Raw genomic sequence first — 18009 nt, forward strand, 5'->3', positions numbered from 1 at the left:
TGTAGGGTTTAATTTTTTATGAGTTTTGAAAAAAAGAAACACCAAAAACACCAAATCAAAAAGGGTTGGATCGTGTGGCCTTTAATGAGTGGGACATTTATCCAGCCAGTGAATAGGTTTCTTCTGTAGCTGTTGACATCCTGGTTTGAGCTTTTATAGCCAACGCTCTAATGGTTGAATCAAAGAGCATAGAATTCTAGATTGCCCCCATCGTTTGGGGAGTTTTTAGTCCACATTAGGGGACCGGAGACCAAAACTCACGCCACGAACGTGCTGGGTCTTTCCATTACAGTTGCAGTGAAGGGCTAAAGTCATTCACAGAACATTTATTTGATCAAAAATAGAAGTTTCCCCACTTCAGCCCCTTCAGTAGCTTGGTTTTTAACTTATTGAATCTCTGCTTATTTTAACCTTCGATGTGTTCACGCTTCGCAGTTGCTTTGACCATGTTGTGAGGCATCCAGGGGCCACTTGAAAATGAGATGGGCAGCATATAAATTTAATAAATAAATAATAAAAAAGAGAGAAAGTTCCTTATCTCCCCCCTCCCCTGGCCCTCTCCGTAGCCTTCCAGCTCTGCTGTCCCCTTGAAGCAAGCGTTGGATGGTGCTCTCCGCAGGTAGTCCTTGACGTACGGCCACCACTGAGCCCAACATTTATGTTGCTAAGTGAGACACGGGTGAAGTAAGTTTTGCTCCGTTTTACGATTTTTCTTGCCCCTGTTGATCCCTGCGGATCATTGCAGCTGTTAAGTGAATCTGACTTCACAGTCGACTTTGCTTGTCAGAAGGTCGCAAAAGGGATCATGTGACCCTGGGACACTGCGACCGTCATAAATGTGAACCAGTTGCCAAGCGTGTGGATTTTGATCACGTGACCGTTGGGACGCTGCAGCGGCCGTCTGTGTGGAAAAACGGTCATATGACACTTTTTTCACTACCGTTGTAACTTTGAGCGGTCAGTAAATAAATTGCTGTGTGTCAAGGACGACCTGTCTTGTGTTTATCTTTAAAAAATCCCTCTGAGATTTGTGTGGGAGCTTGGAAAAGTTCCCCCTTTCAAAACAATATTTGGCCCAGTCTGTTAGTTAAGAGCTGTGTGGCCTAATCCAGGCTTTTGAAGATCCAAGCTATGAAACCCTTTCATTTTTTAAAAGTTTTAAACATTCCCGTTGTTGAAAAGAATGACGAGCAATGCTAAAACTTTCAGCAGGATGGCAAGACCACAATAAGACTTATACTGGCGCTTGCTTCGCTGTTGGGGCTGCTGCCAGTGCAGGATCCTCCACTAATCCTGTTCAGCGTCAGGACGAAAATTCCCTGCAAATCCAATTTTGTGTCTACCGCACTCTCTCTCTCTCTCTCTCTCTCTCTCTTTTCCCAGCTAGTTTATCAAAGAAGAATCATGCATAAAATTGGGTTCTTTCATCTGTGTTCTGAAATCTTTGCAGGGGAAGTTGAAAGGGAACAGACCTCCTCCCTTTCGGAGACGCCACATGGTTGAAATCCTGCCTTTCATAATAGCCCAATGCCAGCCTTACATGCTACTCGGTGGCAAAGGTTCCATTCTCCGTGTAACTAATTAATTAACATAGGGGGGAAAGGGAGGGGGACAGAGGCCTGGTAGTGTTGCGGTTATTGAATTAGTCATTTTTCACAGTGGATTTATAGCTTTCGTGGACAGGCTCCCCACCTGACTGCAACAGTGGAAAGAATCTATTTTACAGACTATTAAATTGGTATATGAGCAGCTTCAAATTGAGCTGGTGCTTTCATAGACCCCCTTAATTCATTGACAGTTTTAAGGTACTTGTAAGGAGCAGTGAGCAGAGGGGGAAGGATGGGAGGGACTAGTAGCTGAGAGAGCTTTTAGAGACCTCTGATCACGGAAAAAAAGAGAAACTTGACAAGTGGAAAGAGAGTTTTTCAGGTATGCTATCTGGGTATCTGCATGTAAGGGAACCGTGTAAGCATTCACCTTGCATTTATTTATTTTACTATGTAGATGGATGGATGGATGGATGGATGGATGGATGGATGGATGGATGGACGGACGGATATGTATTATAGCTAGGCCATGCTATGTTTTGTTCATGTACAACTGACAGATTGGATGCCAAATTGTGATTTTAATACAGATTTTATTTATTATTCATTATTTTATTCTAGAATTTTTAACTAGATATTCCTTGAGTGTTTTTAACTTGCTCTGGTCTTTGACAGTAATAAACATTGACTTGACTTGACTTGACTTGAATATATATAAATATTAATATACTTATATACAAAAGGTATGTAGACAATACAATATAAGAGATAAAATGGCCGTTCTAGAAGGTCTGAAGTGTGTTGTCATTCAACGGTTCCCTGTTATTTTGTGTGCCTCCCCAAATAATTTTGAAATCCTAGTAGATGCTTTTCTTTTAACTATTCTGTGTCTCCCTGAGGTGAAATGTTTCAGCCCTAGCACCAGGGGCTCCATTACAGTTCCACAAAACCCACCTTACACCTAGGTCAACATGCAAACACAAAAGTTTTAGCGGCCATCCGTGAGAATCAACCGCTGCTTTATTTCCAAGCAAGGAAGACTTTGGGCCTTGGGAACAAATCCCAATTATTTTCCACTTCCGGGTGCTTTTCTCCTGTCCTCCGGGCAGAAAATAACTCTGCTTTTCCTTCTTCAATTTCCCCCCCTTCCCTTCTTTAGCGCCAGGCTGCTGGAGAATGCACGGAAACAACTGCAAGAAGAGTTGCTGAAGGTTCAGAGCCAGCTCCTGGAAGAGAAGAAGAAGCGCGAGCAGCAAGAAGCCATGCTCAAGTGTCTTCAGAAACACATGCAACTTCTCATCAAGGTAGGTCTCCTCCCTCGCTGGAGAAAACCAGGATGTGATGCTTGTCCTGTCCTTCTCTTGGTGGGAAACCCACAAAACTAGTGAAATTGAGGTTTCTTATCTGCCAGGTGTCCCAAACCTGGAAACAGGAACGTTAGCCATCCAACCATCTCTTATTGTGTGTCCTAACATCTCTGTGTGCCTGTGTTTCACTTTGCCACTTAGGGGTAGATCCGCCTCAGGATGACTTGCTTATTTCTGAAATTGCGTCTGAATTTTTTTCCCAGGAAGAGCTGAAAACATAAAGACAGTCGAACACGGTTGTCTCGTTGAAGCTTTCCCCTAACCCAGGACAAAAAAAGTTTTGTTTTAGTTAAACGAAGACGATCACGTAATTTCATATTAAACCGAGCAAATATATTACCTGTTAAAAAATCATAACTTTGCCCTGGAAGCTTTAGAACCGAGAGTGATATTTAACGATCTAATTAGCATCTCCTAGGGCAGGAGCAGTAGGAGCTGTAAAGAGAGGAGAGAAGAGACAGGGGAAAGCAGCTTGCTTAGAATGGAAAAAGCCTTGGGCATTTTTAGAGATGTAGCTTATCAACAATTTTTTTAAAAACCACAACGAATCAGTGTTTTCTTCAGCTTCGGCAACTAGGATGAGTTGGAATTCCATTTTCTTGTCCAAAGTGATCATCCGGGGATTGGTGAGGCATCTAATCAGCTGGATTGCCTGAATCTTGTTCACGTGATCGTGGTGGGGACGTTGCTGAGGTCGTAACTGTGAAAAATGGTCACAGGTTACCTTTTTCAGTGCCGTCGTAACTTTGAACGGACACTAAATGAACTGTTGGACGTTGAGGACTAGCTGTAGAACAGAGCTGTCAGCAGCTTCTCACTTTCCAGGAAGCCGAGCCAGTTAACATTTTAGGATATTTCCTTTTGACTGTTATGGCTCCCCATAATAGTCTCTCTCACTCTCTCTCTTTTTTTTAAAATATATATTGTATATCATCAGGGAAATGCCCAGTTCTGATAGAATCGCTTTTGATGATTACCTTTAACGTCTCTTGAGCTTTCAGGGCTGGGTTGTCATAACTCAGAAAGACAGTAAATGGCTTTTTATTGTACCCAGGCCAATTTTTGCGGCATGTTTGCGCTGTGGCCTGGAATTAAACATGACACAATCGGCGTTGCCGTTCCAGCATCATGTGTGTATTGATTCGGCCATCGCTGGCCGCTAATTTGTGGGTCGCTTATCCACAAGGCATCATCTCGGCTGTCACTAGTTGTATGAATTATCCTTCCTCTGCTTAGAGACGAAAACAACCTCGGAAGATAAAACGGCCGCTAATTCAGACGATGGGGCCAGCAAAGGAAACGGGTCAATTTTTTTCCTCTCTGCATAGACTCCGTAGTCATTTCTGTGTTGGAAGGTGAAAAATCACCTGTCAGGATAGCTGAAACGGATTCTGAAACGGCTTGCTGAAATGCTTTCTTAATCACGTTTGGCTACAAACTCGGTTTGTGGCTAGAATAAGGCAAAAAGGAGCACCCCACAACTTAGACTGGAGGGTCAAGCTATTTTCCAAAGCGCTTGAAGGCAGGACAAGAAACAATGGATGGAAACTAATCAAGGAGAGAAGCAACCTGAATTAAGGAGAAATTTCCTGAGAACAATTAACCAGTGGAACAACCTGCCTCCAGAAGCGGTGAATGCTCCAACACTGGAAGTTTTTATAAAGAGACTGGACAACCATGTGTCTGAAATGGTATAGGGGTTCCTGCCTGAGCAGGGGGTTGGACTAGATGACCTCCAAGGTACCTTCCAACTACTACTACTACTACTACTACTACTACTACTACTACTACTACTACTATTCTCTTCTTCTTCTTCTTCTTCTTCTTCTTCTTCTTCTTCTTCTTCTTCTTCTTCTTCTTCTTCTTCTTCTTCTTCTTCTTCTTCCTCCTCCTCTCCTCCTCCTCCTCCTCCTCCTCCCCCTCCTCCTCCTCCAATATTGGAAGACTGCTACCATGTCACCCTGAGAGCCATTCACAAGAAGTAGGACTGAGATAGCAGCCTCATTCACTCACATTCTCATCCCTAGGCTCTTCTCTGTGATCATGAGGACTAGAACCCTTTTCTTTTTAAATGCAAGCAACCCAGCAACCATTCTTTGCTGCTTTTTGTGCCTTATTCGACTTTGCCCTGCTTCTGTCTGTTCAGGAGAGCAGGACAGAACAATGCAGAGGGAGTCTATTTCGTTGCAAATGAGATTATTTCCCTAAAATGCACCAGTACCAACGTTCGTTGTTCAATGTCTTTTTCTTCTTCTTCTCCTTCTCCTTCTTCTGCAGTCTCCCATTCTTGCTAATACCTTTTTTATTAAAGCTATGATGAGGCTTCCTTCACACTTCAGATGTAATATCCCTGTCACTTTCTCTTGAAGAGGAATAAGTTAGGCTGCTGGATGATATGTTTCATCATTATATTCATCCGAAAACAGTACTTGCCTCCTTGACATTTAAAAGCCTCCTGTTCAGAATGTGCAATATAAATACACATATATATATATATATATTTCCAGGAGACCTTTATTAAACAACTCCAAGTCTAAGAGTTTAATTGTTACTGATAGCTAAGGGTATAATTACCTCGGTGAAATATCATGACTATATTAAGCAAATGGAAATTGGCTGCCGGAATTAGGCAAAGACAAAACCATTTTGATCGGGGATGTTTGGGGAGAGAGAGAGAGAGAAAGCTTGTAATATCATCTTTTTGCAGCATCTCTTTAAGGAAAACGAGTCCCGAGACACAAAATTGTTGCCTTCCAAGGAGAAGTTGTTTGTTCTTGGAATTTACTTGCAAAGTTTACAAAGGTAAACATAATGAGGGCCGTTTTCTTTGGCGAGAAAGCAAGAGGGAAACCGACACCCAGAAAGTGGATCTAGAAATGCTTGTTTTCTCGGTTATTATTCAGGTGAAAAGCTGAGCTCAAGATTCATTTCATGAGTAATAGAGGCGAAGCCATCGTTTACTCAGTTTAGCCTCCGTGACCTTTTCGGAGTTGTGCGCATGTAACACTCCAGCGAAGACAATAAATCCTGTTTGCTCAGGTTCCTGGTGGTGGTTGAGGTTAAGGGGGGGGGGCTTATTAATGGCTGTGGTAGATTGGAGCTTCAGAAGACTATTTGCTTTCCTGGGTGTCTTCCAGAAATGCCAACTTTTCTTCTAAAGCCTGTTTCTATTTTCTGAGCCGAGTGGACAAGAGGGGTAAAGAACCCATAAAAGTAGGAAAAGATGGGGATTGAGTCTTCTCCGTTTTTCCCAGCCGTGCTTGGTAGGGCTCCAATTCTTGGAAAATTGGCCAAGGCCAACATTGGAGGCATCATGTCGAGTGTGAAGAATCAGAACCATGCATTAAGCTGCAGTTAAGATGTATTGCTCAAGGCTGTACACAAGAATCTAGTCAACTCACTGTTCACTGAATTGGTGCTAGATAAGAGTCAATGGAATTCTGAAGGGGCTGGGCTTGGAGCATTTGTGGCAACGTAAGCACTCTAAGCTTATGGCAAGTTTAACACCGCCCCCAGCTCTGCCTGTTCTCCTATACCTACCTGGGAAGAGCATCTGGTTTCAGATGTGTTTGGAAGCAGATAATCCACGCAAGGGGTGCTTTTTGGAATCTGACCTTGGGGCCTCCCAGAGAATCAAAGCTCAGTATCAGACTTTTGAAGCCAAAAGGTGGTATGAAAGACCCTGGTGGGACCATAAATGACCTTTTCATTTCTTTCCTTTTTTTAAAAAAAAAAAAAAACAAAAACAAAAACACAACAGCTTCTTTTTCCTTCGTCTGGCCCCTAATTATCTGTTAACTTTCATTTCTGAGAAAATACGTTTGTGATGGGAGTTATTTACAGAGTTATTTAAATCGGAATAAATACTGATAAAATAAATAAAAACCAGTCCACCTTGCAGGGATTTTTTTTTTGTCCACAGCCCGCATAAAGTTTTGCCTCTCAGATCGATTCTGTTTCTCTCGAGCCAAAGAAGATTAATATTTGGGTGCCCGAAAATTAGAAACACACAAACGAGAGAGAGAGGCAGATTTATTTTGACTCCCCTTATGTACACCTCTCCTGGGAGACCTCATCTTCTAAGGCTCCAAAAGGGAAAATGTTCTGCATTCAGTGAAAAGAAGATTAATCCAGGGTTACGGCTGACAATTGCCACGCTCCCAGATTACCTGAATTGGGAGCCCGTGCTTTCTCCGAGACTAGTAAGTCGCTTGATGGATCTGTTCCGCTTGGTGGCGAGTCACAGCGGAACGGTCACACTTTAAGCTTCCCGGCCTTGAACTCCGATGGCTGCAGGCGGGGATAAGGCTGGGATTTCAGCGGTGAAAAGATTGAGGGTGAGTCCCTCAGACCCCCGAGAAAAGGAACAGAAAGGAGACAGTGGCCCAAAATCTTCCTGCAAAGAGATTTCCTGGTGCCCGTAGGCATATAGTCTGGAGCTCTGCGGGCGACAGCGAGGCCCATGTGAACTTTCCGCCAATATTTGTAAGTGCAGGTGCGAACAGGAGGATGTGGGCATGCGATAACCCTTCTCTAGCTCTTCGACACGGAGGGGTGCTCTTCCTAGACTGTTGGCTGAAGCAGACCTAGAACCAGGCACTGGCTTTTGGAATGCAAGAGCACTACCTTGGCTTGATACGGTTGGTGTAGACCGAGATTGGGACCATCACTACTTCAAGGACTGTTATTCCTTGTGGGAATTGTGCAGGAGAAAGCTGTTGGTGGGATGCCCAGGATCTATCCATCCTCCCTTCCTTCATCCCTCCCTCCCTCCCTCCCTCCATCCATCCATCTAGACCTCTACTGGGATTACTGGAAATCCTGCTCAGAAACCAATCCTTTTACTTCCTTCCCTCCCTCCCTCCTTCCTTCCTTCCTTCCTTCCTTCCTCGCTCACTCACTCCCCTGTAAAAGACATTAACAGAGATGGAGCTAATCTCACTTCTGTGTGTGTGTGTGTGTGTGTGTGTGTGTGTGTGTGTAAATGTTCTATAAGAATAATCCATAAGTATTTTGCGGCCCCATCAATACAGCGTTTGTACAACACAGTTCTTTTCTAAAACAATATCTGATTACAGTCTTTGTTATTGTCATCCTGGAAGAGATCTTGTCACTATTAGTCAGAATCAGAGTGTTGGGCCAAATCTAGCACACTTAATTTGTCACCTGTGTCCCTTTGTGATAAAGTTGTATTGATTTATTGAAACTGTTGTTGCGCAGGGATGATTCTTCAGTTGCCTGATGTGAAGTCAGAGCACAAAAACCCTTAAATGAAATGACTGGTGGGGGTCTTCTGGTTTTCTTTAACTTCATTGTTCCATTTTTGGTTTCCTGTAGTATCCTTTGATAACAGTTTTAGTATCTCTGTTTAAGAAACACACACACAAAAAATTAAAGCCATCGCCCTCACCGCTACCACAAAGTTCTCTGTTTCATTGTTGGGAAATGCCATTTGCGAAGTTATTACCCTGACGTTGGAACTATTAATGCATTATTCGTCTTGGAGAGCAATTCGTAACTCAACAGCAGGGGAAGAAAAACTAATTTCAGGATTGCAGCAGAAACAAAACACCTTTTTTTAAAAAATGCCCTGCTTTTATAAAGATGCTTATTAAGATAAAGCCTGTGGAAGGGAGGTATGGGGAAGAGACGCGGGAAGCATGCCTGAGAGGGCGCCCAGAAGACATTTAAAGAGGTGACGTTGGCAAATGTGCCCTTTGGCTCTTAAATGGATTTTAAAGTGGGAATGGGCTTTGCCTACATATTCAGAGCCCTTCCTTCCTTCCTTCCTTCCTTCCTTCCTTCCTTCCTTCCTTCCTTCCTTCCTTCCTTCCTTCCTTCCTTCCTTCCTCTCATTTCCATCTCTCTCTTTCTTTCTTTCTTTCTTTCTTTCTTTCTTTCTTTCTTTCTTTCTTTCTTTCTTTCTTTCTTTCTTTCTTTCTTTCCTTCTTTCTTTCTTCTTTCCCGAACAAGCATTCCCTTGCTCTTTGAAAATGCTGGATTTTCAGGTTCCTCTAAAAAAAGAAAAATAATTTTTCTTCGACAGCTGAAACTGATTTAAAGGTAACCTTTCTGCTCCTCCAAAGCAGGTATCTCAGAACAAGATGGCTCCAATTGTGTGGCCATTTCTGGAAGGTCTGTGGCTCATGGCTGTGTTTTCTGTCACATTTGATGTTTATGTAGGCACAGTTATTACTTTGTGTGGTCTAATGTAAGGAGGCTCAGTTTCCTTGCCTCTAAAACATACCTGCATACAAGGGAGGTCAGGAAAACAACTTGAAAAGGGCCATTTATCTGCAGGATACATTGATGGTAACAAGATACAGCCACGCTTGGCTGATCTGCTATCCCTGCACTTTGCTGGAGATGCTGTGAATGCCATAAATGGGCTTGTTTACCAGCCATCATGTCACTTTAGACACCTCTCCCCTCTAAGACTAGAGGAGTTTGTGAGAACAAAACGCACTCAACCTTCCCGGCTAACTTTTTCTCCCCGGTCAACCTGTCAGTCTTCTGCTCATAACAAACTGAATCCAAATTGAGTCAAGCATTAGTCCCCTGGTTGTGGCATCACAAACTTATTCCAACCGCATCAAAAGTGGGAAAGGGATGCTCTCCAGCTCTTTCTCCAGGAAATGCCTGAGGATCTGTCAGCCGCTGGGTGAGGAGATACTGGCAAGGTTTGAGGCCACCATGAGTGTCTTTCCCTTCGTGGTGGGCTGTGAGAATAATCTTGGGAGACGGAAGAGGGAGCTACAGGCAGGGCAACGGAGAGACAAATCTCAACCCACGAAAGGGTTTGCTGCCTTGATTCTGTCCCTTCTGGCACTGATGATATTACCTAGCTGGGTAATGAAATGTCTGCAAGAAGACAACCAAGCTCAGAGAGTATTGAGAACCCCACAGTCCTCCTCTTCCTTCTTTTCCTCCTCTCTGCAAGAAGACAGGAAGAATGTCTGCAAAAAGACAACCAAGCTCAGAGAGAATCAAGGACCTCACAGTCCTCCTCCTGCTCTCTACAAGAAGACAGGAAGAATGTCTGCAAGAAGACAACCAAGCTCAGAAAGCACCAAGGACTTGGAGTGTGTCTCATGGAAGATCTAACTTACTCCTTTGGAGAAAAACGGGGCCCGTGCAGACCGCTAATGTGCCTTATCAAGCGAAATGCTTCTTCAAGGATCAGCTGGGCACGGAGCCAAGCCTGCCTTTCGATGCAACATCATCATCTATTGTCCCATTGCGGCACCTAGAACGTTGCACCACCTAGAACACAGAAAAGCTGTTAATATAGCCATTCATACATTTATTTAGAAAACTTTAACTCTTCGGATATTTTTTTTTTTTTTTTTGCATCCAGTTATCTCTTTTGAAGCTCTTCCCACGCTTTCGGTAATAATTGAGCATTACATTTCTCCTGGCTTTTGTGGTAGGTATGTTACCGCATGAGAATGTAAGCCATCATTGCAGCTCTGTTTAAGGTAAATCTTAACACTTGCCTTGCCTTGGGGTCAGTGGAACGAGAGAAGGGGTCTCACCTAAGCTGCACAGCTATTAAATCCGAGCGGCTTTCTCCCATAGTTGGCATATAAAAATCCCTTCTATGCTTCGTTGTGGCCTAAATCTATTTTTATTCTGAGAGGTTTTCAAACTAATTTTCCTAATGATCCGGTAAAACATATTGGAAATGGCTTATGGCCAGCTTTTATTTAAATGATGGTAATTGGGTAATTGTAGCCTCCCAATTATTTTGATATAGCTGTTTTATTTAACGTTAAATTGCATCTTTTGTTGGCTTCTCAGCTAACGTAAATCTTCAGTCCCTTTAGAGCTGTCAAATTAAAAGGTTTATCTGTTGTTGTAGCTTAATTTCTCGAGAAGGACTGTTACTTTTATCTTTGAATACCCTTTGAATAAGCTTTCATTGGTTTTGGCTCTGTAATGGAACAGCCCAATGAGATAGCTATTAATATATTTTCTGCTAGGTTTTTTTCCGCCCCTTAAAAAAAGCAAAAAATTGTGCCCCAGACCCTAAAAGGATAAAAAGCTATTCACACAATGTACTTTATTTGATGATTAAGATGTCCTAGGACTAGGTGTTCAAAGTACTTTGAACTGTACATTTAACTGAACTTTCATTCATTCATTCAGTTCGTGAAATACACTAATACCAAGAAACCATCCCAACTTAATACTAACCAACATCTTTCCTCTCCTCTCTCCTCTCCCTTCCCTTCCTTTTCCTTTCCTCTCCTCTCTTCTCTCCTCTCCTCTCCTCTCTTCTCCTCTCCTCTCCTCCCCCTTTCCTCACCCTTCCTCTCCCTTCCTTCCCTTCTCTCTTCCCCTTTTTCTTTTTATATTCCCTTCTGTATTTATATTTGGTTGCTCTCCTGCAGACATTTCATTACCCAACTAGGCAACATCATCAGTGCTAGAAGGGAGCGGCGTTTGCACTAATGAGGTCGCCTGGTTGAATCGCCCGCCCTCAGAGAGCACCAAGGACCCCTCCCTTCGGCCCTGAGCTAGAAATAACTCTCTCCCACCGATCCTCTTCTTTCTCAGCCAGACTCAGCCGCAAGGTTGATCAGACCAGTTGGCAGTCACAGTTGGCACCGCACCACAAGTCCAAACACTGTCTATCCGAGGTTGCCTTTTCCCGTCCTTTTCCTTCTAAATTCGGGGGGGGGGGATTTCCTAAGAAAGTCGTGCATGGGGGGGTGAAGAGGCCCAAGCCGATTGCAGTATGGATTTACAAAGGCTTAAAGTTAATTAAAGAGCTCTTAGTGGTTCCCGTTTCCTTCTGTCTGCCAGCTATTTAGATGCTAATGTGTGGCCTGCCAGGAAGCAGGGGACAGGATGTCAGCAGTGGGCACCTTTTCCTAGCAGGGAACAGTAAAAAAATTAATGAGATTATTTATTTATACACAAGACGCACACACAAAAAATATAGATATTGCTTATTTTCAGAAGTGTGTGATCTGACCGGATATAATTCACATCATTAAGGTAGCATCTCACGCCGCATAATAATTTCCTGCATTACCACGTTTTAATGCATAAATAAAGAGAGCGCAACAAAAATGGAAAGAAATATTAACGCTAAGAAAAATATCTATTTCCCAACCCCCCCCCCTTTTTTTTTTTTTACAATTGCCTAATTTGCTGCTTGGAACTGACAGCCTGTTTGCACTGAAATCATGATTAGATATTGCATAGAAGACGGGGGGGGGGAAACAAACACCAAACAAGAAAGTTGTGGGTTTTTCCCCCCAGCTTTTCTATCCCAGAAACAAGATGGCGATATTCACCTCGTTTGGTTTTTGCTTTAATAGTCTTGAGTAAGATTTGTAATGAAAAAAAGAATACAGGTAGACCTCAACTTACAACCTCAACGGAGCCCAAAATTTACCTTGCTAAGTGAAACATTTTTTAAGTGCGTTTGCCCCGTTTTCCGACCGTTCTTGCCACAGTTGTTAAGGGAATCACCGAGAACGCCAAGTCCAGTAGACGAGGAAAGGCAGATATTAGAAAATCAGCAGAAGCAGTGTCAGTGACCTTGATAATTTCGCTAGATTCTCGATCTTCCTGAGCTCAGTTTCTTGTGATTTCTTGCCATCTTGAATTTAATTTAACTGCCTTGTTGCCACAGGCGATCCTCGACACGTTTGTGGGACTCCCTGTAGGCAAATGAGCAGGCCAGCAAGAAAATGCAGAGGAAATCTCGTTTGCCTTGGCCCTTTCTTCTGTGATTATGCAGGACAAGGCATTGCAGTGTTTCTCCTTTGCCCATTCGTTGTGCGTTACTTTTGCAAAAAAAATAAAAATAAATGTTTACCTATCATCACTCTGCGATTGTACAGTTGCCATCGTGCTTGTGGAGAAGAAAGCTGGCTGAGTCTAGCATGTTAATTTTGGGAATGCAGTTTTGGTGTGGACATCACACATTGGGGAGGAAAGCAACTTCTTCTATCACGTGAGACTTCTAGGCCAGTGTTTCTCAACCTTGACAATTTTAAGGCATGTGGACTTCAACTCCCAGAATTATACAGCCAGCATTGCTGGCTGTGGAATTCTGGGAGTTGAAGTCCACATGCCTTAAATTGTCAAGGTTGAGAAACACTGTTCTAGGCTAAGCTAGAACCAGGTAACGTCACCAGTACTAAAACGGTTTATATTTGCAAACCCTCCTGCTTGTGCTGGGGGTTGGACTAGAAGACCTTCAAGGTCCCTTCCAACCCTGTTATTCTGTTATTCTTAAGATCCTGCGGGGAAAACAGCTGGTGTGATAGCCACCAGTTCCATGCCAGATGTTGCAGTCACTTAGTTCAATCCCAGAAGGAGAAAGCAGCATGAGACAATTGTGAAATGGCTCACCAGCCAGATGTCAGGCACCCAGGGGAAATCTGTCCACAGAGTCAAAATATTTAGGGCTGCATCACAGTAATTCACATTAATCTACCTTCAGGGAGCTGAAATTCTCAGGATTCTACTTTGAAAGGACTGGAGAGAAAAAAAAAATCTTGTGTTCCACAATATGTAAGTGCACAGTTTGAGCCTCAAAGTTCTCCGACAGATGGAAAAAAAACCAAACTTAACTTAGTGTGCCTCACAAACTTGCTTCAACATTTTCAAGCGTAAACGAAGATGAAGATAACATGTCCCTGGATAATGTTGCAGGATCCAATCTGGGTCGGTCAACAGGACCAGAGGCTTAGTCTTCTAAGAACTTCTCTCTAGCAGACTGTGTGTTTTGGGCTATTCTGTGCGGCGGTATTTATATGGTGCCTGTTGTTTGTGGCTTTTTAGTTGTTGATTGGGGTGTTGGTGACTGGCTATTAAGTCTGTTGGCTGTTGTTTCCTTGTGCTGCCAAGCCCTCTGCTGCTAAGTACTTGGTAATCCGGTGATAAATCAGCATTCTTGTTGACTGCCGAGGTGCCCATTTCCCAGGCTTCAATCACTTCTCTGGCTGTTTTTGTGCCTGCTCATCCAACAATCTTAGTAGCTGCAAAATTGAATGTATGCATTTTGAAGCATCATCAGAATAGAGAAAGTACTAGTTCATTTTCATGTCTGCCCTTTTGTTTTGAGGGCCTCCTGTTGGGGAAGATATAGAATATATAAATAACTGCTAAAGCAATAGAGCAGTGTTTCTCAGCCTCGACCGCTTGAAGATGGGTGGACTTCAACTCCCAGAATTCCCTCCCCCCAAAATGGGAGTTGGTCCACCCAACGTCAAGCTGCCGAGGTTGAGAAACAAACACGGCAATAGAATAGTTTTGAATTTCTAAGTGTTTCTTCCTTCTCTGACCCACACAAAATGTATTTCCTAAAAGTCATTTACCGCGGTTCCTATATCTCTGATTAACCGGTACGGAAGATGAAACAAATCATGCTAAGTTTTCCTGCTGCTCTGCCTTTTCCTTTGAAAATTTGAAAAGGAAAGTCCTGTAAGGGACTTTTCTTAGCGTTTTTCCAGACCCACCCAAGAAACTCTGTGTATTTAATATGCCAGGAAAGCATTCTGCCTATAATTAACTGCTGGTAGAGTGATAATAAATTATGCAGCCTTTTCAACTGTATCTGAAACGGAAACACTTCCTTTTCTTTTTTGCTAGTCACATTCTTTGGAATGGGTTACCAGCCCCTTGCAAGTCCTGCTATCCAACACATTTGGAGCAAGCTCTGTTTATGCCTGCAGTTTGAAACCCCTTCCCCACTCAGCTCACAAATCAGCCCTTCTCATTTGCCTGCCATTTGGGGCCTCTCATTATTTTAGGAAATTGAGACTCTAGAAAGAAGGCAGAAAAGAGCAACAAAGATGTTAAGAGGCTGGAGGCTAAAAGATACGAAGAACGGTTGCAGGAACTGGGTATGGCTAATCTAGAGAAAAGAAGGATTAAGGGGAGACAGGGTAGCGGTCTTCCAATATTCGAGAGGCTGCCACAAAGAAGAGGGGGTCCACCTACTCTCCAAAGTACCTGAAGGCAGGAGAAGAAGAAACGGAGCCCATTCTGTGCCCCACACCAACACTCTTTGCCTGCCTCACCAATCCATCCAAGCATCCCGATACCACCAGACAACGGACTCCATCTTCACCCCAGAAGCACGAGTTCAACTGCAAATTAATAATTCTAAGCTTGCACATTCTCTGCCTTGGCGAGCCGTCCTGATTTTTGAAACCTTTCCCTGTATCTTGGAGCAGGCATGCAGAAATATCCCATTTTAAGCCGTTCGTCTTTGCCCCCCGCAAAATCACTTACCATGCCGGCACTTGAAATATGTCTTTTTGCGATAAGCTTTAAAGCCCTACCCGGAGAATGTTTATTAAAAATTTAAATTGGCAGCCAACGTTTGACTCTCCCAAATTTCTCCTGCGGGGAAGGTAGAGAAGGCAGGAATGGTTCTATCTTCATTGGCCTCAACTTAGCAACCAGCTTCTCACAACCTCACAATACACAACAGGCTGTTTGACTCTGTTTCACCTGGAAATCGTCAGCTGCAAAAGATGTTTCCCCCAGATCCGATAGTCAGAAGAAGAGCATCAAGTTTTCATAGAAACTGAAAAGCCCCGTTGAAATGTGTAGCAGTTGTCAGTCAATAAGGGCACTGACAAATCCAGTTGTGTTTTGTTTCCTTTGGGCTTCGTCTGTTGCGTCAACCAAACTGCTGAGACTTGTCATGAGTACTTCCAGCTTTTGGATAGAAGGGGATATTTATACTCAGGGTTGAACTGTGGGGTCCTCGGTGCTCTCTGAGCTTGGTGGTTTTCTTGCAGACGTCTCATGACCCAACTAGGGAACATCATCAGTTCTGGAAGGAAGCGGGGTTAGTGGAGTGGAAGAGGAAGAGGAGGAAGAGAGGAGGGGAGGAGGAAGAAGAAGAGGAGGAGGACTCTGATGTTCTTGGAGCTCTCTGAGTTAGGTTGTTTTCTTGCAGACGTTTCATGACCCAACTAGGAAACATCATCAGTGCTAGGAGGGAGTGGGATTTGCAGAAGGAGGAGGACTGTGGGGTCCTTGGAGCTCTCTGAGCTGGGTAGCTCTGCAGACATTACATTAACATACTAGCCAACATCACCAGTGCACATCAGCAGGAGAATGATGGATTTCTTGAATCACGTTTCAGGCCATTCCAGCACCCTAAAATAAGATGGATCGTTGTAGCTCTTTTCCCCTTCCCTCTCTCCTCCAGTCCCCAAGTATCTCCGAGAGGCGCGACGTGTACCACAGCCTCCACAATGATGGCTGCCAGCCACAAGCACATGTACATCTCAGTTTTCATCTGTCCCAGTGTACAGGAGCAGCATCATTAGTGGAATAACGGTGGTAATTAGTGTGGGATTTGCACACAGTGATGCCTTATTTCATTGGGGCAACCCGTTCTCTTTCATCGGCGCCGGCCATCTGCTTTATTTCTTAACTAAAAGTTGTGCCATTCGCAGCGAGTTTATTAAGAGCAGTTGCTCAAGTGGAAAACGGGAATGTCGTGGCCCCGTCCAAGTCAACAGTTGCCAGAATCTGCCTCAGGATTGCACCCCGGAGTAAAATTTCCTCTTGCTTTAGTGACGTTTGAAGAAGAACAACGTTGAGTTTGGCAGCAGCCTTTGAGGAAAAGAGCTTTTAAATCAAAGGCTGTGACAACATCTATCTTTCTTAATTAATGCACACAGCTAGGCCTCAACTTACGACAACAATTGAGCCCAGAATCCTTGTTGCAAAGTGAGACATTTGTTAAGTGAGTTTTGTCTCATTTTAAGGCCTTTTTCTGCCACGGCTGTTAACAACTGTTTAACTGCACTTGTTAAGTTAGTAAGACGGTTGTGAAGTGAGCCTGGCTTCCCCATTGACTTTGCTGGTCAGAGAGTCGCAAAAGGGGATCACGTGACCCTGGGACACTGCGACCGTCATAAATTTGAGTCAGTTGCTAAGTGTCTGAATTTTTATCAGTGACTTATTTATTTATTTATGAGACTTATATACCGCTTTAAGTGCAAGCACTCTCTAAGCGGTGTACACCAGTAAGCAATGTATATATATATATTTACATTGCCCCCAACAATCTGCCCCCATCCCTCGGAAGGATGGAAGGCTGAGTCAACCTTGAGCTGGTGAGATTTGAACCGCTGACCTGCTGAACACAGTCAGCTAAAGTGGCCTGCAGTACTGCACTCTAACTGCTGTGCCACCATTTTTCACACTTATGAGCATTGTAGCATTCCCCACGGTTATTTGATGGAAATTCCTTATCTTCCTCTTCCTCCTCCTCTGCAAACCCCGCCTCCTTCTAGCACTGATGATGTTTCCTAGTTGGATCATGAAAGGTCTGCAACAAAACAGCCAACCTTGGACTACATCAAGGACCATCTTCTCCTCCTCCTCCTCCTCCTCCTCCTCCTCCTCCTCCTCCTCCTCCTCCTCCTCCTCGTGCAGGCTGTAGGACTAAATAATGATCCAGAAGGCATTTCAGTCCATTAACAAGACATCTTCATTGCTATAAAGTGCCCTGCTGGTGTCTTCTTTTCGAAAACCGTGGTGTGAATTATCTCGACTCTCCCCACTAACTATGGAGGCAGAGAAGAGGCCGTGTGGATGCATATTCATAAGCACATCTGAACACAATATACTTGATTCACTCACCCTGGTTTATGGCAAATCAGGTAGACCCACCAAGTACTGTAGAGTTATTGCCGGTTTTGTGTGTCTCTTTGTGTGTGTTTGACATTCCGCAACACCTTATTGCGTTTGAATTTGCAAAGATTTGGGGGGGGGGAGGAGAGGAACAAACAAAGCAGTTGATTCTTTCGGAATTTTCATTACCGCGCCAAAGAATAGAAGGTTCCCTCCCCTGGATCATTTATTCATGACTTTTGTATTATGTTTTTAATTAAAACACATCTTGCAGTTGCCCCACGTAAAGGTTTTGTATTTTTCATGCAAGAAGAAAGAAAGGGAGGGAAAAAACCCCACACATCAAACCAGTATTGTTCTAATGGAAACAGATTCTCCTTTACTTTTCAGCTTTGCTGGTTTTTGCGAGGTGCTTAATGAAGCTACACTTCAGCGGCCTTTAAACATAAAGTGGGGATGGCCATTGGTTC

The 18009-nt window shown here is 43.6% G+C and overlaps 1 protein-coding gene across 2 annotated transcripts in view; it reads left to right on the top strand.

The window, feature by feature from the left end:
* MAD1L1 (mitotic arrest deficient 1 like 1) overlaps nucleotides 1-18009 on the top strand; it is a 236932-nt gene that overhangs the window by 64848 nt on the left and 154075 nt on the right. For both annotated transcript variants that reach the window (XM_039360495.1, XM_039360496.1), the window contains exon 11: nucleotides 2707-2851. In XM_039360495.1, the coding sequence (XP_039216429.1) occupies nucleotides 2707-2851 (145 nt within the window). The remainder of the gene's footprint in view (nucleotides 1-2706; nucleotides 2852-18009) is intronic.

This window comes from Crotalus tigris, unplaced genomic scaffold (genome assembly GCF_016545835.1).
Source record: "Crotalus tigris isolate CLP2741 ecotype Arizona unplaced genomic scaffold, ASM1654583v1 scf7180000019173.45859301935:6455823, whole genome shotgun sequence".
Classification (NCBI taxonomy): domain Eukaryota; kingdom Metazoa; phylum Chordata; class Lepidosauria; order Squamata; family Viperidae; genus Crotalus; species Crotalus tigris.